Here is a 25306-nt window from a genome sequence, read left to right as displayed (position 1 = left end):
AGATGGGGCACTTTCCCAGGTCATACAGCGGATACACTGTGATGCCGGCACTGGCTCCAGATCCCGTGCTCTTAGATCTCAGTCAGCGAGGCTGGGAGAGTGAGTGGTGAGCACCTGGTGAGATGGATACTTGGGCTCTGAAGTCCCTTCCCGACACGTGCCATGGTCATCGGTCAGCACTGACATCTAAACCGGATCATTTTGAACACTGGACAGAACCTCTTGGGGACAAGACCTTGAATGAATGAATGAATGAATGAATGAATGCATCATGAGGCCAGGGAAACAGGATTGTGATGCAAGACTTCAGGGAAATGAGCAGAACAGAATGAGGGGGCTTGGGGGGCAGTGATGACTAAGGAGGGAACTCTTCCCTTGCTGAACTTCAGTTTACCCATGTGAGCCATGAGTGCAGCTTTGTGAATATTTGGGGGGGGGGGGGGAAGGGTAGGGGGGTAGAGCAAGCAAAGACACAGCCATTAAAGACAGGCAGTCCTGGGTTCCAGTCCCAGTTGTGCCACCTATTACCTGCTGGCCACCGCTGTAAAAAAAAAAAAAAAAAAGATTAATATTTACAGCGTGCTCACGTGTACCAGGCTCTTTTCCAAGCGCTTTGCACATATTATTTCTTTGTAAGTACAGAGGTGTGTGTTCATTAAATAATTAGCTTTTATTATCATTAAATAACTTTGGAAAAAATGAAGACGACTCACTCCCTCCTGAGGGTCCCCTTTTCAGCCCTGGGCGTCGCTGTCTCTGTAGGGTTGGGTTCGACAGCCTGGTCAGCGGTGACCTCTCGGGGAGCCGGGCTCGGGGCTCAAAGAGATGCCCAGCCCCTGACTCACTGGCAGTGCAGGCGCAGAATTAGGAGACGGTCCCTAACACCACGTGATCGTTCCTCCCCCGCCTCCCTGCCTACTCGGTCCCACCGCGGGCACCGCGCTCGCCAGACCCACGTGTGTCTGCGCGCAAGAACCGCTAGGCGCCCTGCGCACCCTTAGAAACCCGAGTGGGGCGGGGCTTCCGCCCTGACCGTGAAGGCGACCAGAGCACCCTTAGTGCCCTTAGCAAAGATGGCGGAAGACAGCCCACCGGGTAGGCCAATCAGGAGGCGAGTTGGCCGCTGGGCGCCAGAAAGCGCACGCCAGAGAAGAGCCGGGAGTGGTTTCTGCGCATGCGCCCCTCCTACTATTGGCGGATAGATGTCGCTAAGCTCAGGGCTCTGGGTGCGGCGTGAGCAGCGAAGAACCAGCCGGTAGGCATGGACTTCCACTTTCTGTGCATTGAACGTTGCTTTATTCATTGGTTAATTTTCCTAACAGAGCGTTGTAAACCAAGGTCGGGATGTCCTCCTGAGTATTCTGGCTGGGACCCATGCGGGCTCAGGGGGGCCCCCCTCCTCCTGCTCCCCCCCCCCTCCCCCCGCTCCGCCAGGCCAGCTGCCCAGGCTGGGCTGCCTTCTCGTGTTCTGTGCCTCTGTGCAGCCCAGGACCTGGTGTGTGTTTGCAGGAGGCGGGATTGGGATAAGCGCGATGGTTGCTCGAAGGGTCCTTGCCCTCCAGCTCCTGGTCGGTGAGCGGCCCCATGGCCATCCCTGCTTGCTACCGTGGGTGGAGGGGCCGGGGGCTTGCGAGGCTGTTTGTGGCGGCCCCCAGCCCCGGGCTCTCCCAGATGCTAGCCCTGCCTTTGGCCCCCTGCCCGGGCAGCCACCCCGCCAGGCACTAGGAACCCATGGCGCCCACCATTCCTCTCTCCCAGAGATGGGAAGTGCCCAGGCTTTGCTCGGACCGACAGGGAGCGGGTGGGCGAGCACCGTGGACGGCTCAGACTGGCAAATGCCCTCACTGAGTTCTACCGTCTGGATCCCACCTGTCATTTTTGTGTGGGGTGCTCACATGGGAGGCTGGAAACCTCAGGCTCACAGGCACCCCGAGCCTCCCTTCTCTCCCCAGAGCTGGGATCCCTGGAGGTACTTTCCCTCTGCTTTGTTTGCATTGGAGGACAGTGGCTGGGTACCGAAGCTCACTGTCCCAGGAAGCTCTGAATCAATGACAATCATCAGTAATTAAATCGGCAGCCGTAGGGACCCCGGAGTTGCTGAAGTTCTCAAGATGAGGGCAAGACCTGCCTGTGTACCCCTGAGTAGGAACTCTATGCCGACTGTGGGCCACCTCCTGAGACGAGGGGGGGGGCACAGGACCCCAGCCTCAGTGATAGAGTTTAGAAGCGCCTCTGACCCCCAGCGTAACTCTAGCAACTCCTTCTGCTGCTCATTATGATCTAAGCTTACGTATTCATTTGGTTGCAAGTTCCTCTCCCCTGCTGCTGGCTTCGCTGAAATGTTACATTTCAGTCTCTCCCCCTTTTTTCCAGTTTCTTCCCTGCTGCCACCCCATGGGACCCCCTTCCTGTCTCAGCTGTCTCAGGTGGGTGCTGTTGGCACAGTTTTCAGGACAAACAGACCCCTTCACAGTGCCCAGCCCCTGGGGACTCCTTTGTAACTTGAAAGGCCGGGAGACCCCTCCTGCTCTGCTCCCTCTTCCTAACTCTGAAATGAAAACTCCCCAGATTCAAGCTGAGGTTTTCCTTCTAGCCCCAGTTCCTTTGGGCATCAGGGTGCTGGAAAAATGACTGCGACAGGGGACAGAAACTGACGGGGAGACACTGAGGGAGCCAGGCCTGCGGTGGGAGGAGGCATTACATTGGGGTGACCGCCCCCAGCTGTTCGATCTTCTCCTCTGAGGCTTTGTCTGGAAGCAGGACCTCCACCGTGAAGCTGACCTTCTTGGCATGAATGAAGCTGTAGGTGTTGTCAAACCGCAGGACATCTGAGGGGAGGCAGAAAACAGGGCGTTCAGGCGGTTCCGCCAAAGGGCTTGGGGACAGCGATGTTTTTGGCTGAGCAAGGCCAGGTGTCGGTACTGAGGATGATGGTAGCATAAGCAGGGGTCCTTCACCTTCTGCAAATGCGTCTAGCTGGATGGACAAAGTGTTCCCTAGAACGTGCCAAGTGCCAGATGAGTGAGAGAGAACCACTCCTGTAAAGCTTGGAAAGAGAGCGCCCTGCAGGGTGAAATTACCTGAAACGCCTTTTAGAGGAGTTAGAGCTTGAACTGGGCCTGGAATGTGAGGAGTCGAGCCCAGTTGGCACGGCCCAGTGATTTGAGCATCGACCTAGGAACCTGGAGGTCTCGGTTCGATTCCCGGACGGGGCACATGCCGGGGTTGCGGGCTCCATCCCCAGTGGGGGTTGTGCAGGAGGCAGCCTATTGATGATTTTCTCTCATTATTGATGTTTCTGTCTGTCTCCTTCTCCCTTCCTCTCTGAAATCCATAAAAGTGAGGCGTAGAATTCATAGCAGCGATCGGTCGTCGTTACAACAGTAAGAGTAATGGTAACGATTGCTCTTTCTGTGAGTCAGCACTGGGTTGGTAATCTATACGTGTTATTTCACTATTTCTCAAAATAACTATGAGTTCAGCATGAGTCCTTGTTGTACGTCCTTTAAAAAAAGGGGGTCACTGAGTCACACAGAGAGGAAGTGATAGAACTGGAGTTTCTCTCTGGTCCGAACTGCTGCCTGACTCGGGCCCTGGAAAGAAAGCCCTGCCCTGTCCCGTTTCTGACAAAAGGTAAACTGTGCAAACTTTTCGAAGCAGGACTGTATCCCACAGGAAGATACACAGGCAAAGACATTCATTGCACCCCTGTTTGGGGGACTGAACGCTTGGGAAAATGCCAGTGTTCTAAGGAGAATTGCTTACAAAGTTTATACTGCAATCCATATGATGAAATACTGTTCTGATGGTAAAAGAAAGGAGTTAGCCTCCTAAGAAGTGGCTGGTGGAAATGGCCACAGTTATCCTTTGGCCCCAAAAAACCAAAAACCAGAACATGATGAATAGTTTGTAACGTTTGGGTTCATATAGATATGAAAATAACTGGGCTTTGCTGCTCTGTCTACCTGCACTCCCAGTTCTCTTGGGTGACAGACACTACTCGGGTGCCTGTTCCGAAAGGGAGGCTTTCACGTGGGGCCATACCACCCTGAACATGCCTGATCTTGTCTGGAAGGAACGTTTCTCAAGCCCTGTGACAAGTGTTACAATTTCAAAACTCCTGCCAACATACATACACTGAATGACAGACGTGAATGGGTACGTGTGTGTGCACGTCCTGTGTATTGGGGCAGCATATGATGCTTGTAAAGGGACAGGACTCTAATACGTGAATAGATAAGACCTGTTAGGGGTGGTTCCCTCTGCGGAGAGGAAACGGGGCCGACCGCGTGTAATCCAACCCCCTTTTTTGGAGAGTCTGTTCCATTTCGGTCCAGTAACCCCTTCGAGAGAACAGAGTATGAGAGCAAAACAACTAGCTCTGCCCCTTCTCCACCCTGGTCTTCTCTCACTTTTCCCAGCACAAACGAACAAACAAACTGTGCATTTAATCCCGATACTTGCCCTGGCCCCTTCCCTGCATAGTTTAGACTGAGGGTACATACACCACCCTCCATCTTCGTGGTGTGAAGTGAAGATTAGTCACTGATTCTCTCTTTGCCAGAGGCCTCTCAGGACCCCTGATCCTTCTGGAAAGAGGGGCGCTTCCTCTCGGCCCTGGATGACAAAGCCTTAGCAACCAGCGTCCGTGGTACTAGAGGAGTCTTCGCGCTCTCGGACCAAGCACCATCGAGACGGCTCTGCCTCGCGTGATAGTCTGCCCTCAGAAGCAGGGAGGGGCTGTTAGGAGGCCCAGGCCGAGGAAAGTGGAGTTCCTGAATTGCATGGCTCGTTTGGACACCAATCTTGTATCACAGACTCGGAGAGCCCCCAGAATCCTCCAGGGGAGCGAGGGCTCCGCAACTTTTGCTGGGGAACTGACCCCTTGAGAATCTGATGCTTTCATCCGGAGATGAAATTCGCACACCATCTCCGATCCTCTGGGGCCCATCGTGGACCCTCCGGGGCAGAGGTCCCCACTGGGAAAGGTGCCAATCTGAAGAGACTGGCTATAAGCATGCCCTCTCATGTATGTACTGAGAAATAGATATAGGGTATCTCCCCCAAAATGTATACACACTTAACCACCGACAGTTCAATGGCTGTTTCTTTCTTTACAGATTGAACCCATTGGGATTAATAATTATTCCAAAGGTGTGTATACATTTTTGGGGACACCCTGTATTCTAAAGTAACTTCTTTTAATTTCTCCAAATAAGGAGATGATAATTGATTTTTAAAAATTATCTGTGTGAGTTGTTATATTTCAGGATAGTCAAGGGGACAATAAGATACTATTGTTATAAAGGGGGAGGTGTTTGTTCTTTAAGATTTATAATGACTGCCCTGGGGAGTCCCTGAACCCCAGATTACGATTTCTTGCTCTGGCTCACTCCCGAATTTTAAGGAGAAGAGGAAAACTTAACTATTTAGGGGCACTTGCTCAAAAGCATTCAGAGAGCCCACCTGGCGTGGCTCAGGGGTTGAGCGTCGACCTATGAACCAGGAGGTGGCCCATTGATGTTTGTCTCATCAGTGTTTCTCTCCCTCTCCCTCTCCCTTTCTCTCTCTCTCAAATCAATAAAAACGGCCCAGCCGATGTGGCTCAGTGGTTGAGCATTGGCCTATGAACCAGGAGGTCACGGTTCGATTCCTGGTCAGGGCACATGCCCGGGTTGCAGGCTCGATCCCCAGTAGGGGGTGTGCAGGAGGCAGCCGATCAGTGATTCTCTCTCATCATTGATGTTTCTATCTCTCTCCCCCTCTCCCTTTCCTCTCTGAAATCAATAAAAATATTTTAAAAATAAAATCAATAAAAACGTGTGTCTGTTTGTTTGTTTGTTAAAAGAAAGTCAAGCGTGTATGTACGCAATGACGTATGCTCTGCGGATGGCCGTATCCGGGCCGGTGCTAAGCGTGTTCTTGCTGAAGCGCACGGACAGTCTACGCCTTCTCCCCCGGGACCCAGCTGCTCACTAACAAGAATACTCTCCTCCCCAGGGAGCCGCATCACAGAACAGCCGTGAGGAGGTGGCGGCAGGACTGGAAGTTGCCTAGGATGTGGGCGAGGATACAGAATCTGAGGCTGGGGTGCTGGTGTAGCCAAGCACCGAGGCCAGGAGAGCTGCCGGCGGAGATCCTGGTGGCGCTGCCATGGAAATGGAGCCCAGGGCCTCTCCCTCCTGCGGCACTGTCTCCGGGACGGCCCTTCTCCTCCAGGTCTTGCCCAGATAACGACCACGGTGGCTGAAGTGTGTCGAGGGCTTGGTGTGTGCCCGTCATCACGCTAAGCGCTGCCAAGACCTCATCGCATGTCACCACCATGGGCCCCTCTGAGGCAGAGAACTGCATCCCCACCGTGGCCAACAGGAAACGGAAGCTCGGGAAAGGTTGAGTCACTTGCTTGAGGACTGGTTAGCTGTCAGGTTTAACTCACTGGTTTTCCACGCCTAACCCCTGAGCTCTGACACAACGTATAAGGAAACCAGTTCTACCATAGACGCATTGATATGGATTCTACGGCACGTTTCTGGTCACACAAAACACACACACCGACATTCCAAAATAAATACCCCAGCCACTTCTAATATGACACAAACGTTGAAATAAGTATGAGCTATACACACATTCAAGAAAGATGAATAGCCCGACCGGTGTGGCTCAGTGGTTGAGCATCAACCTATGAACCAGGAGGTCACGGTGCGATTCCCGGTCAGGGCACAGGCCCGGGTTGCAGCCCCGATCCCCAGTAGGGGGCGTGCTGGAGGCAGCCGATCAGTGATTCTCTCTCATCATTGATGTTTCTATTCCTCTCGCCCTCTCCCTTCTGTGAAATTAATAAAATACATATACATATATATATATTTTTGAAAAGATTAATAAAAATAAAATAAGATAATGATCTTCCAACCAGCTCATTTCAGTTCAGGGTCACCGGGGACCAGAGCCTCTCCCCAGCCCAGGGCACATGGCGTGAGCTAACTCCATTCCAATGAAGGGCACATTCACACACACTCATTCTCCTGGCACAATTGAGACACACCACTCACCTGACGTGTCCACCTTCGCAATGTGGGGAAACTCACGTAGACATGGGGACAGCGTGCAAACGCCACACAGACAGTGGCCCCCGCCGGGAATTAATTTTTTTTTTTTCTTACCAACCTTCTCATGAAACAACGTTGGACAAAATGACGTTATCCGAGGACCTGCCGTGGTGGTAAAAAATGAACGCTTCTCTCTAAGCTTCCCACCAGGCCAGAGATAACTACTGTGAGCGTCAGCATGGATTCCCCAGAATTCTTTCCTGTGTACACACTTTCTATCAACCGACGTGAGTGTGTACCGCATATGCTATGCTTCATGCTTTATTTTGTTAAAACATGTATCAGACATCTTACACGTCAACTTAGTCTCATTAATGGGTATGTTCTACTGCACTGTGTGGATGGACCATAATTTAGTGAACAAGACCCTACTGAGGCCATGTAATGTGTTGCCAGCCTCCAGGTTGCTAAGCACATCCTACGTCTTTGTGTCTTTGTGTAGATAGCTCTGTAGGCTTACATTTCTAGACGTAGAATTGCTGAGTCCAAGGGAGTTTTGATTGATACTGCCAAGCTCAGTGAGGTATAATAGCTTTTCAAATGCCCATCTGCCATTCTTACTCCTCTGGAGTTAAACTTCCTGTTCACGTGTTGTGCCACCTGGAGATGAGTGACGCCCCGAGGGCTCAAGGCTAGGCTTTCCCGGGCCCTGCTCACCCGGTGACCCCCTACACCCCGCCAGCCCGTCCTGCCTCTCTGACGCGTGGGGAAGAATTCCCAAGAGGTGTCTGATCGCCGTCACAACCCAGTTACACCTGGACCAGAGCGGATACAGTCCCCGGTCATCACCCAGCTCTGTGACTCACTGCTACCCGGTAGGACCGGGTGAGAGTCCCACCCTGCTATTGACCAGCTATTAACCCCGCTATTGAACAAGTCAGGCCACCTGCCCGAGTCTTCCGTCTCCCCACCTGCGCGGATGGGAGTTCCGCTTGCGGTTCTAACAGCCTGAGAGCCCACGTTCCTGGGGGGAGAGGGGCCTCCCGGGCAGGCGTCAAGGGCAGGGGCTTCCAGCCAAGACAGGGACACTTACAGATGCCAGGGGTGCTACAGGTGAGGCTCCCGTCCTCGGGCACCAGGTGCGCATTGTACCTCTGGTTGGGCAGCACCTCCGTCATCTCCCCCGCCTTCTGCCGCTCCCCCATCTTGGTCTTCAGGAAAATCCCAAAACCGATGTCCGAGCCTTCCGACGTGAACTGCCACCTGTGCAGGACAGCTGCCCTTTCAGACGCATGATTGGGGAATCCCGGGGGTCCCGCCCTGCGGCTGCTCCCCACCCCGGCCGGCCGCCAGCGCCTGGGGCTGCAGGGCTGGGGCCTCCTGGAAGGATCCGGAACCTCCCTACCTGAGGACGCAGCCGGGGAAGAGGATCTCATACTCCACTTGGTGGGAGGAGGCGCGGGAGATCTGCACGCTGTGCTCGTACTGCTGCTTCAGCTGGTCGCGCACGTAATAGGTCTTGGGAATGTCGCCCCCCCAGTTGAGCTAGAGACGGAGCGTGCGGTGAGCCGGGGTGTGCGTCGCAGGCCGGCCTCCCGGTCACCTCCAGCCCCTGGGGGCCGTACCTTGGATTTGCACTTGGGGTTTCCATCGGGATCGGTCATGGTGCCCCCGTACTCCACAGGCACCTGGTCGGCGCTGATGTATTTCAGCAACACTTCCTTCCAGTTTGCTGGCAGGGGAGGTAAGGAAGGAGAAAGAGGGGTCACCACCGTCTACACAAAAGAGGCGGGAAAACCACCACCATCCGCCCCACCCCTCTCCCCCCAAAACACAGGCATTCGGAGCACGGACGCGCCCACAGCACATTCCCCTGTTGGGGGCAGCCTTTGACCGAGGATTGCCCCGCCCCGCCCTGCCCCGCAGTCAGGGGACCTGGGTCCCCATTGCCTCTGGCCAGGCTCTGGTGGGAGTGAAGTGACCGAAGTACCTGAGAGGGCATGTAAAGTGCCCTGCACGCGGGAGAGTGGCTCACCGCCCCCAGGGAGGTGATGCACACATCTGCAGGGCGACCAGGAGAGAACAAAGCAGGGAGGGCAGGGCACGCCCTGCAGAGGGAACAGCATGTGCGGCACAACCATGCAACACCCTCCCCCAGCTTCCGCTACACACAGTGCGCGCAATTGTGACTGAATGAACGCACGCATCGCTGTAGGGCGACCCCTCCACATGGGTTCTCTTGGCTCAACCCCAGCCAGGATTTCACGTCTGCTCCTGTTTTCTGGTTTTTGTTTTTTTTAGACCATTCAGCGGCCAAGATTTGGCTCTCTCTCTCTCTCTCTCTCTCTCTCTCTCTCTCTCTCTCTCTGGTAACCAAGCCTTTTCCTGACTAGGAGAGTTTGACTCTAGTGCCACCGATGCTGTGAACCACATGCCCGCCATCCCAAAGTCCGCAACGAATACCAGCCAAGAACAATATTTTGATGGTGGAAACCTTTCCACGCTGACGCTAGCAGCCACACAAAGGCAGCAGCTCCAAGTCACGGGATGCAACCCGGTGGACTCTGCCACCGACGCCGGCTGGAAACCCACAGAGGCCGTCCGGGGCCTCCCAGACCTGGGACGGCAGGGGCCGAGTCCAAGTTCGTGCAACCCCTGTGGTCTCAGGGCGATGTAATCTGTGCTGCTAAGCTCCAGCAGCCGGCCGAGCGAGCGCCTCTCCTCCCTGCCCTGGTGAGGAGGCTGGGCCTTGGCCCGAGGCGGGTTAGGTTGAGAGGGTTTTAGGTGTGGGTGGGAGAACAGGCTGCACCTCCTCCATGGCCTCGCTGCCCGGAAGCCTGCCTCATGCTCACGGTGGGAGGCAGCAGCCGAGAAGCCAACACCACCCGAGCCTTTGCGCGATTTTGTATGTCTCCCCGCAGCGCAGCGGCAGAGCTGGGATGGGGCGGGGGAACTCTCCCCATCTTACAGGGAGCGTCACTGAGGTGACGAGAGGCAGAGCCGAGACCAGAACCGAGAAGCCCGGGCTTACCAGGCTGCCTCCCTCCGCTCCCAGGACTCGCCGGCACACACTTGGAAATTCTCCACTTGCCATGTGTGGCCTGAAGGTGAACATTGAGAAACCTCCCGCATCCCCGTTCCCCATGCCCACGCTCAAGCCCAGAGGTGTCGAGTCACCCATGATCTCCCGAGCTACCCTTCTAGCCCCTTCTCCCACCACACACGCCACTTCCTGCTCCAGCACACGGGCTTCTGGCTGGGCCCTGGCTGGCATCTGATGGCTCCCACATCTCCAGGCTGGAGTCCTCCCCTCAGCTTCAGGTTCAAGTATCCCCAATATTTGTATAGCTCACACTCTTTTTTTTATTGATCTCAGGAAGGGAGAGAGAGAGAGAGAGAGAGAGAGAGAGAGAGAAATATCCATGATGAGAGGGAATCATGGATCAGCTGCCTCCTGCACGTCCCCCACTGGGGATCGAGCCCACAACCCGGGCCTGTGCCCTTGACCGGGATGCGAACCGTGACCTCCTGGTTCCTAGGGTAACGCTCACCCACTGAGCCGCACCGGCCGGGCTCTCACACACCCTTGAAACGCAGCCTCAAGCTCATGCTTCCCCTGGTCTTCCCCCATTGACCTCGTTGTTGCGTCAGAGCGACTGCCCCGCGCAGACAACTCATGCCAGACACGCGGACTCATTCTCGGTTCCTCTTCCTCCTTTCCTGCATCCCAGCGTTGGAGTTCTGCTGCTTTACTTCCCAAAGAAGTCCTTGGCCCGTCCTCCTCTCCTCGCTGGCTCCGCCGCCCCCGTCCCCACCCCCGCCCCGCTTGCAACACCTGCTGCCTGGGTGCTGGCCACAGAGGCCCCTGGTATCTGCCCTTCACCCTCTCCCCAGTGGGCTGTGTCTCCATGTAGGATCTGACCCGGGGCCTGCAGAGTCACGGCCCAGCCCCTCGGCCCCAGGTCCTCCGTGCCCTGCTCCCGGCTCCCGGCTCCCTCTTCAGCCTCATCCCCTGCCCTGCACTCTACAGCTGCCTGTGCCATGGGGCGCGAGGCCTTTGCTCAATGCTGTTCCCTCTGCCGGGAAGCGCGCTGCCTTGCTTCATCCGGCTGCTCTTCCCCACGGCCTCACCTCCTCCCTAGATCGAGTGGGCCTGGTGTCTCCCTTCCCCAAGAGGCCCAGAGGCTGCAAGGGACTGGGTCCAATTCACCTTCGGAGCCTTGGCACCTCGTCCAGGGCCTGGCACCTGGTAAGTGCTCTCAGCGAGTTGCCCCCGAGCTGAGGGCACCCTCCGCTCCCGTGACCCGCGTGGCACCTTCTCTGGGCCATCGCTAGCGCCTTTTCTAGTCTGTAGCATCGCTTCCTCCCTGAAGGCCCTCTCTCTCCTGCGGCTCTGTAAGCTCCCTGATGGCAGTGCCTGGCATTTCATTCATCTTTGAATCTGCGATGCTGGGCTCAGTACTTCCTTCTAGATTGTCTGAGAGCAGGGGCTCTTATGGAGACAGATATGAAGCCCTCGCCGGTTTGGCCCAGTGGATGGAGAGTCTGCCCACGGACTCAAGGGTCCCGGGTTCGATTCCCGTCAAGGGCATGTCCCTCGGCTTTGGTTGGGGCCTGGGCTGGAGGCAGCCCATCGATGTTTCTCTCTCTCTTTCTCTCCCTCTCTTCCCCTTTCTCTAAAAGTCCACGGGAAAATGTCCTCGGGTGAGGATTAACAATAACTAAATAAAATACACTTAAAGAAAGAGAACAGATAGGAAGACCCCAACCCAGCCCCAGCCTGCTCCCGGGCGCCACTGCCCCCAGAGCAGCAGAGGGGCCGTCCGCCCGCCCTGTGGCTGTGGCCCTCCCTCTAAAGCCATCCCAGGCGGGGCCACAGGCCCCCTGCAGAGCTGAGAAGAGCCCCCGGCTACTCACCCCCCAGGACCATGATCTTCTTGCGCGTTTCCTCGCTCAGGAAAGGTTTGACCAGATTGTAGGCCACGGGAAACAGCTTGGGGGCTGGAACAGAGGCCGACAGCGTGAGGCCGGACGCAGCGCCCACCCTGTCCCCAACGGCACCGCCCTGGGTGCCCTGTGTCAGCCGCACATGCCCAAGCGCCCTGGAGCCCACGTGGCAGCCCAGGGGGTGAGGCTCAGCACGGGCACCTCCTGCATTACCAGCTTCGCCCTCTGCACAGCGGGCAGAGTCAAGCGGGCCTCCCCCCCGCTGGCCGGCCGGGAGGCACCGGTGCATCCTAGACACGGTGTGGACCCTAAAGCCGTCTGCGCACGGCAGGGTCCCTCGGCTTCCCTGCTCCAGCTCCCGACGTGTCCCTCTCCCAAACCTGCCCGTGACGTTCTCACGGAGGTCCCCACTTACCTTTAATGACAAAGAGACGCTTCAGTTTTTCGGGATAATTGTCCTCCACCATGCACAGAAACTGCGGAACAAAGCACTGAGTCTGTGGGCGCAGACCTCCTCCAGGCCGGCCTGCGCCCCCATCGCCTGGCCCACCCACAGGGCATCCCGGCCGAGGGGCCCCCTTCCCTACTCTCTGCCCCACCTCCCCCTCCGCCCGCCTCCCCAGGCCGGCCCCCTGCCCCTCACCTCTATGTAGGTCTCCACAGCTGGCTTCCAGAGATGCCTGAGGCCGAGGCCCTCGCAGTCGTAAATCATGGTGATGCTGTCTACCCTCTTCCCCATCTGCAGGGCACAGAGGGGCAGAAAGTCACCACAGGCTCCGGCGCAGGAGCCCACCCGGTTCAGGGCAGATGCTGATGGCATCACGTGCTCATACTGCAGCCGGATATGGGGATACGGGCAGGGCCCTGCCCAGCTGCTCCCGGCTCCCTCTTCAGCCTCACCCCCTGCCATGGCCTGCCATGCACTCTACAGCTGCCCGTGGCATGGCGTGAAAGGCCTTTGCTCATCGCGGTTCCTCCGCCTGAAACGGTGCTGCCTTGCTTCCTCGGGCTACTCTCATCCATGGTGCTTGGCTGAGGGAGGTCTCACCTCCTCCCTAGATCGAGAGGGCTGGGTGTCTCCCTTCCCAAAAGGCCTAGAGCTCTTGCCCGGCCCGTGTGGCTCAGTGGTTGAGCGTCGACCTGTGAACCAGGAGGTCACGGTTCCGTTCCCGGACGGGGCACAGGCCCGGGTTGTGGCTCAATCCCCCCCCGGGGGGGGGGGGGGCGTGCAGGAGGCAGCCGAACCATGGTTCTCTCTCATCATGGATGTTTCTCTCTCTCTCCCTCTCCCTACCTCTCTGCAATCAGTAAAAATATATATTTAAAAACAAAACAAAACAAAAAGGCCTAGAGCTCTTCAAGAGACCTGGTCGAATCCACCTTGGCAGCGTTGGCACCTGGTCACGGTGTCCCCAGTGGAGATAAGCGTCCCAGGACCTGGCTGTGACCCAGGCAGGCCACCCTGCCCGCCTGGTTGTCCGTGTTCTCATCCAGTGACCCCCCTGGGAGGATCCAGCTGGCATCTGAGGGCCCCTTGTTCTGCAGTCTGCCCTGTTCCTCCGGGGGCAGCGCCACGGAGCGCTCGGCCTGTGCGACTTTGCGCAGCCGGTTCTCTGTGCGCAGAGGGGCTCTCTGTCCAACCTAAGCCCTCCAGGGTGCATTCCAAGCTCATGCCTCTTGGCCTCCCCAGCCCGAGGGGTCCCTGCACACACTAGCCTTCAGTGAGTGTGTGTGGGTGACAGTGTTGAAACGGCCCCCCGCTGATTGCACCAGGTCCTTGGATCTTTACAGTCGCTGAAGGGGAAGGAAGGAAGGAAGGAAGGAAGGAAGGAAGGAAGGAAGGAAGGAAGGAAGGAAGGAAGGAAGGAAGGAAGGAAGGGGAGATCACGGTGGCAGCTCCAGCCTGCTCTCCAGCACTTTCTCAGCGAGGAAATCAGACGACCATGTGCTTTTTAAAACACAGAGTTAGGGCAACACGGACTCTCCCTTTGCTCATCCGCACCCGCGACACCCAAACACTTGTCTGAGGACAAAGATCTCACCGGGGCCCAGATACACGAGAAGAATACCAGGAATGTTGTTAAGTTCTTTGGAAAGCTAAATCTATCCTGTTTAAAGGGCTGCCCTTTATTCGGAGATTTGGCCGTTCCTATGGTTTTGGGGGGTTAATGATGGTCATGGCAGCTGGCAAAAAAAAAAATTTTTTTTTTAAAGTCCTTCCCGGGAAAAATAAAAATTTGGCAACATATGTCAGTCCCCAAGAGTTTGAAATGTCACTGTCCTGTGCCATCGAGGCCCAGGCCTCAGCCCCGAAGCCGTGGGTAAGTCCCCGTGGGACGTCCCTGCTGCCGCGGGACCCCCTCTCCCGCCATCGGCCCGTCACTCGCCTTTTCCGTCTGGCGGTGACACTCCTGCGTCAGCCGCTCGCAGTCCCGCATCTTGGTCTTCAGCAGGTCCTGTTTGGTGGCCGAGAGGAGCAGACCCTTGGCGTCCAGGGGCCCAACGATGTCGTACCAGATGGGCGAGCCCTCCTTGTCGTAGCCACACATGCCCCCCGTCAGGTACAGCCGGACCACCTGGGCCAAGACACGGAGAAGGCGCCTGGTCAGCAGGCGGGTCAGGCACCTTCCCCGTATCCCAGGGCCTCCCTCTGGGTTCCCCAGGCTCTCCCTCCACAGCCTTCCCCCGGGGGCCAATGGGCACCTGTCCTGGGGCCCACGAGGGCCCACTTGGCATGGTCAGAGCTTTCTTCTGGGGTTCCAGGCCCACAGACCCAGCACACAGGTTGTGGGCCTCATGACCTCACCGGGGGGTGGGCCAGGACCCTCTGTCCTCACCTCTGGCGGCTGCCAGTTTAGGACGTTGTCGATGTCCTTCTGCTTTCGGAACTCCACGTGCTGCAAACGCACAATCAGGGCTTTAGAAAAGGGAGCCCAGCCCGGCGTGGCTCAGCGGGTGGCGCGTCGACCCCAGTACCGGGAGGTCACCAGTTCGATTCCCGGGCAGGGCACATGCCCGGGTTGCGGGTTGCAGGCTCGATCCCCAGTATGGGACATGCAGGAGGCAGCCGATCAATGGTTCTCTATCATCATGGATCTCTCTCTCCCTCTCCCTTCCTCTCTGAAACCAATAAAACTATTTCTTTTTTTTTTTTTAAAGGGAAATCAGGGTAGGGGGACCTCTTAACAGACATCTAGGCTTAGCTGACAGCATGAAGGGGTGCGTCACGAGAAAGCGACTGGCAGGAATGCGAAGCAAGGCCCTGCCTCTGTCAGAGGTCTCGGCAGAACTCGCCTCCTCCGCCCGCCCAGGCCCAGAAGGCTCGTGCCCCAGGGGCGGGGATGCACTTTTCCCAGAGGGATCAGGCGGCCGTGGTTGGCTAACACGCAGAGACGTCACACCACGCCACAGGCCGTGATGGAGGTGGGCGGGAGGGGCGGAAGACGTTCCCGCCCAGTGCGATTCTGACGGGGAGAGACGGAGGCCGGAGGCCGCCCCGGGATCCAGAGGCAAAATGGACCTCACCTTCCGTAGCATGGCCTCGGACTTCTGCAGGTCGAAGCTTCTTGCTGTAACAGGGAAACGTGGTCAGGGTTAGGCCGGCAGACCGGGCGTCCAGGGACACAGAGAGCTTCCCTGTTCCCATTCTAGGGCCAGCTCCTCTCCGTCCACACCCCAGCTGGCTCTCAGATCACCCCCCAGGTCGAAGCTAATGTGAGGACCTTCACTGGAGGCGTCTAGAGCCGTGGTCGGCAAACTGCGGCTCGCGAGCCACACGCGGCTCTTTGGCCCCTTGAGTGTGGCTCTTCCTAAGCCTTAGGAGTACCCTAATTAAGTTAATAACAATGTACCTACCTATAAAATTTAAGTTTAAAAAATTTGGCTCTCAAAAGAAATTTCAATCGTTGTACTGCTGATATTTGGTTCTGTTGCCTAATGAGTTTGCCGACCACTGGTCTAGAGAACCACAGACCCTGGAGAGCAGGTCAAGGTTCGGGCACGTGGGAGCAGCATTGCAACTTCAGGGTCAAAAGAGTTTGGCCCCAGTGGGTGCAGTCAGGCGGAGGGTCTTATCTCCGCTCGGGGAAAGTGGACCCTGGACTCCCTTATCACTCAGCCTTCCCCTGACACAAAGCTAATCTCTCCCACAGTCTAACACCCAAACCTGAGAACTTGATACACAGTTCAAAGGTGAACTGGCTGGCCGGCGTGGCTCAGTGGTTGAGCGTTGACCTATGAACCAGGAGGTCACGGTTCGATTGCCGGTCAGGGCACAGGCCCAGGCTGCGGGCTGGATCCCCAGTGTGGGGCGTGCAGGAGGCAGCGGATCCATGGTTCTCTCTCATCATGGATGTCTCATCTCTCTCTCCCTCGTCTTCCTCTCTGAAACCAATATATATATTTTTTAAAAGATGAACATAGCTGCCCCATCATCTGGGGTAGAGCTGGCAGAACATCCCAGTAGGATGGAGGGGTTGGCGAGGTCCCAGTCAACCTGGCCATGTCTTGCAAGGACAGACGCACCCCCCAGTGGGACCCAGGGGGCGCTTCTGCCAGGATTCCTGGAACATTTCACACTAAAGCTCACCGAGGCCAACTTTATCTCATGCATGAACCCCCAAAAGTTGTCCCGCTAAAGCTCCAACACAAAGACCTCACCGACCCCCACAGCCACCTGCTCCCAGACAGTCTGAGTTGCCATTTGCACTCAGGGCTCCTCGTGATACTGAGTGCAGATCCACTCAGCGGTGCTTGGGGAGTGGCCGTCAGCCACGTGACAATCTTCCCAGCACTGGCAACCACTGTGCCCCCCCCCCGAGTCCCCTCCACTGCCCAGCGCTGCCCCTCCGTGGGTCCTTCCGCCATTCCTCACAGCTCAGGTTCAAGTGCACCCACATAACTTCCTCTTGGACGCTTTCCAGCCTCCCAGAGCCCCTCTTCCATCGTGTTGCCCAGAGCTGAGCACGGCGCCAGGTGCTGCCTGCCAGGTGAAAGCCCAAGGACCTTCTTGGCAATGGTCACCCCCTTCACTCAGGGGGGACTCAGAGTCAGCGGAACCCCCAAGTCCTTCTCAGCCGTCCTGCCGCTAAGCCTTCACCCCGATGTGGTGAGGTGGTTTTCTGGCTCCACCCCAATCCGATTTCAACTTGTTGCTGTCAGCTTAATTTCATCCTTAGTTTAAAGGGTCTGTGAGATACAGATTCTGGCCAATTCTGTCATCTGACCTAGGAACGGTCCCTCCCAGCTGGGTGTCCTCTGTGGGTCTGACCAACACCAAGATCTGCCGGACGGCCCCGGAGCCTGGACCAGAGAGGCTGTCCTCTGGCCTTTTTTTTTCTTAAATATACTTTCATTGATTTTAGAGAGAAAGGGAGATGGAGAGAGAGATAGAAACTTCAATGATGAAAGAGAATCATTGACAGGCTGCTTCCTGCACGCCCCACACTGGGAATCGAGCCCACAACCCGGGCATGTGCCCTGACCGGGAATCTAACCGTGACCTCCTGGTTCATAGGTCGACACTCAACCACTGAGCCACACCGGCCGGGTTGCTCTCTGGTCCTTTAAGCGCTGCTCCTGAAGGTGCCCAAGCATATTCCCTGTTAGCATGAAATTCAGGGCACTCAGGATGTGTCCAAAGGCTGCCCCGAGAGGCCTGACCAGCGCCCCACCTTTCATTGCTGCTGGACACACGTGTGCAGAACTGACCAGTCCTCACTGTGCACGGCCCATCATGTGCAGCGTGGCAGCAGGGGCAGCTCTTAGAGGAGCAGAATCTAGGTTTGCATCTCAGCTGCTCCCCATCCCTGCCTGACCTTGACCAGAATCGAACCCAGGACCCTTCAATCTGCAGGCCGATGCTCTGACAGAATCATCTAATGAGCTAGAAACACGTGGAAGGTGCAAGGCAGCCTGCTCTCATGATGGGGAGCATGTGAAAGTGGGGATCCTCTGGAGGAGGGACACCCCTAACTGTGAGAAGAGACCTTATCTCCCCAGCGAACAGGAGTGGCGGTGGACTGTGAGCCCCCTTATCTCAGGGTGGCTCTCCAGTTAACCCTTATCTGCCAGGGTCCAACATCCAGGGGCTTCGAGGGCCCTCCCTTAGCCGCCACTTGCCTCCCGCAGCACCTGGCCTGGTCTCTCCCCACACCTGCTGAGTCAGGCCCCTCCGGGGCTCCTGCTGCCCTGGTCAGGGGCAGCTCGAAGCGTGGCTTAGGCCCCGGTTGGTGTGGCTCAGTGGATAGAGCGTCGGCCCGAGGACTACGGGGTCCCGGGTTCGATTCCAGTCAAGGGCATGTACCTCGGTTGCAGGGCTCGATTCCCCGCCCTGGTCGGGGGCCATGGGGGAGGCAACCAATTGATGCGTCTCTCTCACATCGATGTTTCTCTCTCTGTCTCGCTCCCTCTCCCTCCCACTCGCTCCAAAAAAATCAATGGACAAGTATCCTCGGGTGAGGATTAACCAAAAAATAAAATCAAACAAACAAACAGACAAATTTTAAAAGGGTAATGAAAATAAAGGAAGAAATTTAAAAAGCCTGGCCCAGGGCACGGCCTGAGGAGCCCACCTAGGAGCAACCATTGCAGTCTCTCACGTGATCACCCCCTCGGCCTGGAAACGGAGGTGACCCAGACCTGCTCTGCCACTTCTGAGGGTTCCACCACTTCCTTGTGTTTATCTTGTCACCTGACTCTCCTGGCTGGAGTGCCCGAGCCCAGCCGCCCCGCGGGGAGAGGCCGTGGAGACCTGTGGGTCCGCTCTCAGGGCCCGTGGCCAGGAGAACCCTGAGTCTGCCTGGTGGGGAGCGGGGAGGATGGCGCCCCAGCTCACACCTGGGTTAGAAGAAGCCATTCGAGGGCATGCACCTTACAGATGCTTCCTTTAGAACCAACGGGAAAAAGGAAAGGCTTCTAAAAAAAATAAAAAAGAGAGAGGCAACAAAAACCCTAATTGAGATTCATCGCAGAGTCTGGCCAGCCTGAGCTCCTGCCCGGGAAATGGGAGGCACAAATGAGCTCCGAGGAGGTGCTCCTCCGTCCGCAGAGGCGCGGCTTGGCGTTCGGGGCAGCCGTGGCTTCCCGGAGAGGACGCTGGTTTCTGCCCGGATTCGGCTTCACATTAGCTGTGTGCCTTCAGGTAAGTGTCCTGCCCTCTCTGAGCCTCAGTGTCCTCATCCGGCACATGAGGGTGACCACACTCTGCAATGATCCTGCAAAGAGAGAAGTGACCCCAGGCCTAGGGAGCTGGGGGTGCCTGGGAGACCCGTGGAAGGAACCCAGGCTGACCTCCTCTTAGATCAGTGGTTCTCAATCTTGGCTGCACATTAGAATCACCTGGGAATCTTTCTAAAATCCTGACTTCTGGGCCTCATTCCAAAAAGATTCCCAGGTGATTCTAATGTGCAGCCAAGGTTGAGAACCACTGTCTTAGATCAAAGAGCGAGCCCTAACTGGTTTGGCTCAGTAGTTAGAGCATCAGACTGTGGACTGAAGGGCCCAGGTTCGATTCCCGTCAAGGGCACATGCCTGGGTTGCAGGCTTGATCCCCAGTGGGGGGCATGCAGGAGGCAGTGCGTGGGGCACTCTGATTGTCATGTATCTATAGATAAATAATCAGGGATGATTTGTACTTTAATTTTTGAACTATGGTTCCACATCACAACTTAATCTCTGCTAATCTAAGAAAGTGGAATTTATTCTCTATTATTTTTATGTCTAGTAATAAAGTTTCTATAAAGAAGGAAAAAAAAAAAGAAAGCGTGCCAAGCCGGTGTGGCTCAGTGATTGAGCACTGACCTATGAACCAGGAGGTCCCAGTTCGATTCCCGGTCAGGGCACATGCCCAGGTTTTGGGCGAACAGGAGGCAGCCAATCAATGATTCTCTCTCATCATTGATGTTTTTATCTCTCTCTCCCTTCCTCTCTCTGAAATCAATAAAAATATATTTTAGAGAGAAAGAGAGAGAGGGAGAGAGAGCTGCCTTGCTGTTCACAGCTCTCTGAAACCACACTTCTCCACCTAACAGCAGTTGGGTAGTGGGTTTGATGATCTGGCTTCTCACTGTCTCCACCCACCCACTTGTAGCTACAGCCCTTCTGTAAACTGCTGGGCCCAAATCCCCTCCTGCCCTCTGGCTGGGTCGGCGGGGAAACCCAGCTCTCCACCTGCCCCGAGACTGTGCATGTGTGTGCATGTGTGTGAGTGTGTGTGCGTGCGTGTGCAAACTCTGCAGACACTGGCTGAGCATTTGGGGTGCGTGGGGCACTCTGATTGTCATCTATCTATAGATAAATAATCAGGGATGATTTGTACTTTAATATTTGAACTATGGTTCCACATCACAACTTAACCTCTGCTAATCTAAGAAAGTGGAATTTATTCTCTATTATTTTTATGTCTAGTAATAAAGTTTCTATGAAGAAGGGGAAAAAAAAGCGTGCCAAGCCGGTGTGGCTCAGTGATTGAGCATTGACCTATGAACCAGGAGGTCCGGTTTGATTCCTGGTCAGGGCACATGCCCAGGTTTCGGGCGAACAGGAGGCAGCCGATCCATGATTCTCTCTCATCACTGATGTTTCTATCTCTCTCTCCCTTCCTCTCTCTGAAATCAATAAAAATATATTTTAGAGAGAAAGAGAGAGAGAGAGAGAGAGAGAGAGAGAGAGAGAGAGAGCGCTGCCTTGCTGTTCACAGCTCTCTGAAACCACACTTCTCCACCTAACAGCAGTTGGGTAGTGGGTTTGATGATCTGACAGCTGGCCCTTTAAGGCCCCACTGGCTTCTCACTCTCTCCACCCACCCACTTGTAGCTACAGCCTTTCGGGAACTGCCGGGCCAAAATCCCCTCCAGCCCTCTGACTGGGCCGGCCGGGGTTGTGGGGTTGTGGGTTTGTAGATTTTTGGGGGGGAAAGGGCAAGTGGCACTTCCAGAGGTGCAGAGCCCCGTGTGGCTCTCCTGGCTGCACCTGCCTTGGGGCGCCTGCACAGGCGTCCTCAAACTTTTTATTTTTTATTTATTTTTAAAATATTTTAATTGATTTTTTACAGAGAGGAAGGGAGAGAGATAGAGAGTCAGAAACATCGATGAGAGAGAAACATCGATCAGCCGCCTCCTGCACATCCCCCACCGGGGATGTGCCCGCAACCCAGGTACATGCCCTTGACGGGAATCGAACCTGGGACCTTTCAGTCCACAGGCCGACGCTCTATTCACTGAGCCAAACCAGTTTCGGCAGGCGTCCTCAAACTTTTTAAACAGGGGGCCAGTTCACTGTCCCTCAGACCGTTGGAGGGCCGGACTATAGTTTAAAAAAAAACTATGAACAAATCCCTATGCACACTGCACATATCTTATTTTGAAGTAAAAAAACAAAACGGGAACAAATACAGTATTTGTATTGGCATGTGGCCCGCGGGCCATAGTTTGAGGACCCCTGTCTGAGCAGATGCCAGTCTGTTCCATGTCTGCACAGAAAAGGGAAACCCAGCTCTTCATCTGCTCCGAGACTCTGTGCGTGCGTGTGTGCGTGTGTGTGCGTGTGTGTGCATGCGTGTGCGAACTCTGCAGACACTGGCTGAGCATTTGGGGTGCGTGGGGCACCCTGATTGTCATCTATCTATAGATAAATAATCAGGGATGATTTGTACTTTAATTTTTGAACTATGGTTCCACATCACAACTTAATCTCTGCTAATCTAAGAAAGTGGAATTTATTCTCTATTATTTTTATGTCTAGTAATAAAGTTTCTATGAAGAAGGAAAAAAAAAGCGTGCCAAGCCGGTGTGGCTCAGTGATTGAGCATTGACCTATGAACCAGGAGGTCCGGTTTGATTCCTGGTCAGGGCACATGCCCAGGTTTCGGGCGAACAGGAGGCAGCCGATCCATGATTCTCTCTCATCATTGATGTTTCTATCTCTCTCTCCCTTTCCTTTCCTCTCTGAAATCAATAAAAATATATTTTTTAAAATGGGAAAAAAAGTGTTACAAGAACCAGAGAGGGAGCCACGTGACTGGAATCATAGAAGAGGAGAGAGAGGGTCAAGGACAGGAGGATCCCAGGCGTTAGGGTAGGGGGTTGAGTTTGACCCCCGATGCGAATAGAAACGTGTATCCCATGCTCAGGGCTCTGCCACGTGACATCTTACAACAGGCAGGTAGCCCTGTCTCGTCCTGCTGTCCCAGAGAGGGGGCGAGGGCAGATGCCCACCCCTGGCCCAGGTGCCACAGCCAGGCCGGAGCAGGAGTAGAATTGGAACTCGGGACTCTGGAGCCTGGCGGCGGCTTGAGGAGGGTCTTGTCCACCTAGTTCCGGCCGAGCCCCCCATGTTCCCCACCTTCAAGCTGCCGGCACTGCAGGTTGAAGCAGGAGGCCACAGAGGGGCCCAGCCTCTCCCAGAAGCTGGGACCCTGATTCTAAGCCTGCCTCCGCCTGGGGCCTTTCTCGGCGTTTTCCTCGGCCTGTTTCCCCAAGCCCATCAGCAGAGTGGATGCAGAGCGCACTGGGCTGGGACTCAGCCAACCCGGGCTCTCTCGTCCCCACTCTTTGCCTGCAGCTCAAGCACGGTGTGGCTTGGGGCGAGTTACCTCACCTCTCTGAGCCTCAGTGTTATCTATGCAGTAGGAGGGTGAGGTTATGTAATTCCAGGGGCCCTTTTGCCCCTCGGGGTTGACAACTCCAGGTTCTCAGGTGGCCAGGCCCGGGGTTTCCAGAGGGTGCTCTTCTGTGACCCAGAACGAGCCCTGCCCTGCCCCAGCCTCCCGCGGCCCCTCTCCCCTCACCTCGGAGCCAGCACAGCAGGAAATGGTCGTCTGGGTTCGGCAGGGTGGGCAGCACATCCCGGACATTCTCCCGAAACTGTAGAGAGAGGCGGCGGGGTGAGTGACAGGTCCCACCAGCTGCCCTCTGCCCAGGACTCTCCACTGGGGCTTTGCTGGCCGCCCCCCCCCCCCCTTCACCATTCACCACAAGTCAACTCTGCAGACGCTGGCTGAGCATTGGGGCTGCGAGGGCCACTCTGTCTGTCATGCGAATGGGAGCTGGGTAGCTGGAGGGGGTGGGAAGGGAGTAAGACACTGCCTCTGCCTGGCTGCGTGCCCGCCCCACTCCCCGTGGTGGGCCGGTGGGCATCATCTCAGCTAACTGAGATAGTAGACACTGTGGGACATGCCGCAGTCATTTGCCAGTGCCCAGCGCTGAACTTGGCACTTCTCTTATTCCTGCCTCACTCAGAGTCCCTAGAGGCATCACTGGCCCCATATTACAGACGAGGGACTAGGAGCTCAGAGAGGTTAAGTAACATGCCCGAGGTTAAACAGCAGAGCTGGGCGCAAACCCGGGTCTGTCGGAGGCCTGAGCATACACTCTTTCATGGTTTTCCACACCCACCCACCCACCCCCGCCCCCCGCAAAACCCCACTCAGTAATGGAAGGGAGAGCGATGTTCTTGGCAGAGCAGAGTGAGGGAAGAGTTTGATTCTGACCGGGGCCAGGAACAGGGTGGTCTCACATGACTTCATATTTTTTTTAAAATGGCATTTGAGCCCGGCCGGTGTGGCTCAGTGGTTGAGCGCTGACGTATGAACCAGGAGGTCGAGGTTCGAGTCCTGGTCAGGGCACATGCCCGGTTTTGGGGCTTGATTCCCCATGGGGGGTGGCGGGGGTGTGTGTGTGTGTGTGTGTGTGTGTGTGCGCGCGCGCGCGCGCGCGCGCGCGCGCTGCAGGAGGCAGCCAATCAGTGATTGTCTCTCAACATTGATGTTTCTGTCTCTCCCTCTCCCTTCCTCTCTGAAATCAATAAAAATATATTAAACAAACAAACAAAAAATACCCCAGCCAACCTCCCCTCTTCCCACGGGTGACAGGGAAGTGGAGAGTCAGGGGGTGGGGGTGGGGGCAGCCCTCGAACTTTTGCCTCCTCCTCTGCCTGGGTGCCCAAGTGCCCAGGTGCCCAGGCAAAGCCAGGCTGACCTCCTGGCCTGGAGAGAGAGCCTCAGGCCGAGTCCCAGGCGGGATGGCCGCCCAGCTCAATGCGACTGGCCTCCGCTCCCACGAACCCCAACCCCCTGAGTCACCGCGGGATCCCAGACCTCCCTGCACAGCATCTGGTGCAACCGCATCTCAGCTCATCAGGGGGCAGACGGGCGCAGGACAGGCTTGCCCACGGCAGCCGGGGACCTTGGACCCCGGGCAGGGGCCACCCCGGGAGCTGTCCAGGGCCCTTCCCATCGGTGCCCCTGCCCTGGCGCAGGAAATCCTCCCGGAAATGGAAGGAAACCTGGGGCCCGGCTGCCAGGGCCCGGCTGCCAGCCCCGAGATGAATGTCGCCTTTGTGCCCCGAGCTGCCTCCAAGGGCTTCCAAGCCCCCACGTCTCCCCAGGTGGTCCCTCGGGGGGGCCTCGCTCGGAGCTGGCACGGGCCTCGGTGCGCAAACTTCCCCGGGCTCCTGGGCGGGCGCGCGCGGGGAGGAGGGGGGCGCGCGGGGGGCGCGGGGACCGGCGGGCCCAGGTGTCTCCGGCTGCTGCTCCTGCCGCCGCTCGTTCCCTGCGCCCAGACCTCCCGGGCTCGCCGCCTGAGGGAAGGGGCCACCACCCGGACCGGGCCGGGCCGGGATGGGGCTCACCTTGGCCAGAGCCTCCTCCTGCTTGGGGCTCAGGTCGCCGACTCTTCCGCTCATCTTGGCTCGGGCTCGGGCTCGGGCTTGGGCTCGGGCTCGGGCTCGGGCTCGGGCGGGCGGGGGCGGCTGCAGCAGCTGATGGAGCTCGGACTGGCCTCTGCCTTCGGAGCAGCTAACGTCCCAGCCTTTAGCCGGGGGCGGGGCGGCTGGCCGGCTGCCAAGCCCCGCCTTTTAAAGGATTCCTAGGGGCGAAGCAGGGGGGGATGCTCGGACTCCCCTTCGCCCTCCTGAGGTCGGAGACTGGGCAGGAGGCCAGCAGGAGCGCCCGGGCCCCGCCCGGCCAGAGGGCATCGGAAGAGCAGGAAGTCTGGATTGCAGTCCCAGATTTATCTCAAGCTCACAGTGTGGCCTTGGGCGAGACACCTGAGCTCCCTGGGCCTCAGTTTCCCCACCGGAGTCCTATCTAATGGGCTCTTCTAAGATCAGACCCCCATAGCACGGGACCTCGGTCCCCCAGACGCAGGGAGCTTGCCTGGGGTGTCACTAGGGGAGGGGGTGGGCCGGGGGATCAGGTCCCCTAAGCCTGGCCATCACCCTGACTCTGGGAACGGTGGTATTCATGGGCCGTCTCTCTGGGGCCCTCGCCCTCTTCTGTTCTGCCCTGGGTTTTGGACGACGACGGGCCAACCCAG

At 56.7% G+C, this 25306-nt stretch overlaps 1 protein-coding gene across 3 annotated transcripts; it reads right to left on the bottom strand.

Moving 5' to 3' along the window:
- Positions 1–1267: 1267 nt before the first annotated feature.
- Positions 1268–24734, bottom strand: SEC14L2 (SEC14 like lipid binding 2). 3 transcript variants are annotated; one of them, XM_059676029.1, is made up of 12 exons: positions 24621–24728; positions 22780–22855; positions 15519–15562; positions 14831–14890; positions 14381–14569; positions 12637–12732; positions 12409–12469; positions 11964–12047; positions 8672–8778; positions 8452–8591; positions 8140–8309; positions 1268–2828 (listed from the first exon to the last, which is right to left on the bottom strand). In XM_059676029.1, exons 1-12 carry the CDS (start codon positions 24672–24674, stop codon positions 2698–2700), a joined length of 1212 nt encoding a protein of 403 aa, XP_059532012.1. In that variant the 5' UTR covers positions 24675–24728; the 3' UTR covers positions 1268–2697. The 3 variants fall into 3 exon arrangements, with proteins under 3 accessions (XP_059532012.1, XP_059532014.1, XP_059532013.1); XM_059676031.1 differs by lacking the exon at positions 15519–15562 and having other exon boundaries at positions 24621–24734; XM_059676030.1 differs by lacking the exon at positions 11964–12047.
- Between the last annotated feature and the right edge of the window lie 572 nt (positions 24735–25306).

Source organism: Myotis daubentonii, chromosome 19 (assembly GCF_963259705.1).
Source record: "Myotis daubentonii chromosome 19, mMyoDau2.1, whole genome shotgun sequence".
NCBI classification, from domain to species: Eukaryota; Metazoa; Chordata; class Mammalia; order Chiroptera; family Vespertilionidae; genus Myotis; species Myotis daubentonii.
The sequence above is the reverse complement of the archived record's forward strand: the minus strand, read 5'-3'. Positions and strand labels throughout refer to the sequence as shown.

Coding starts and splice junctions, on each gene's coding strand:
- SEC14L2 (XM_059676029.1), bottom strand. CDS start 24,674: ATGAGCGGAAGAGTCGGCGACCTGAGCCCCAAGCAGGAGGAGGCTCTG. Junction 22,856..24,620: donor AGGAGGAGGCTCTGGCCAAG/GTGAGCCCCATC, acceptor CTCTCTCTACAG/TTTCGGGAGAATGTCCGGGA. Junction 14,570..14,830: donor TAAACTGGCAGCCGCCAGAG/GTGAGGACAGAG, acceptor GTCTTGGCCCAG/GTGGTCCGGCTGTACCTGAC.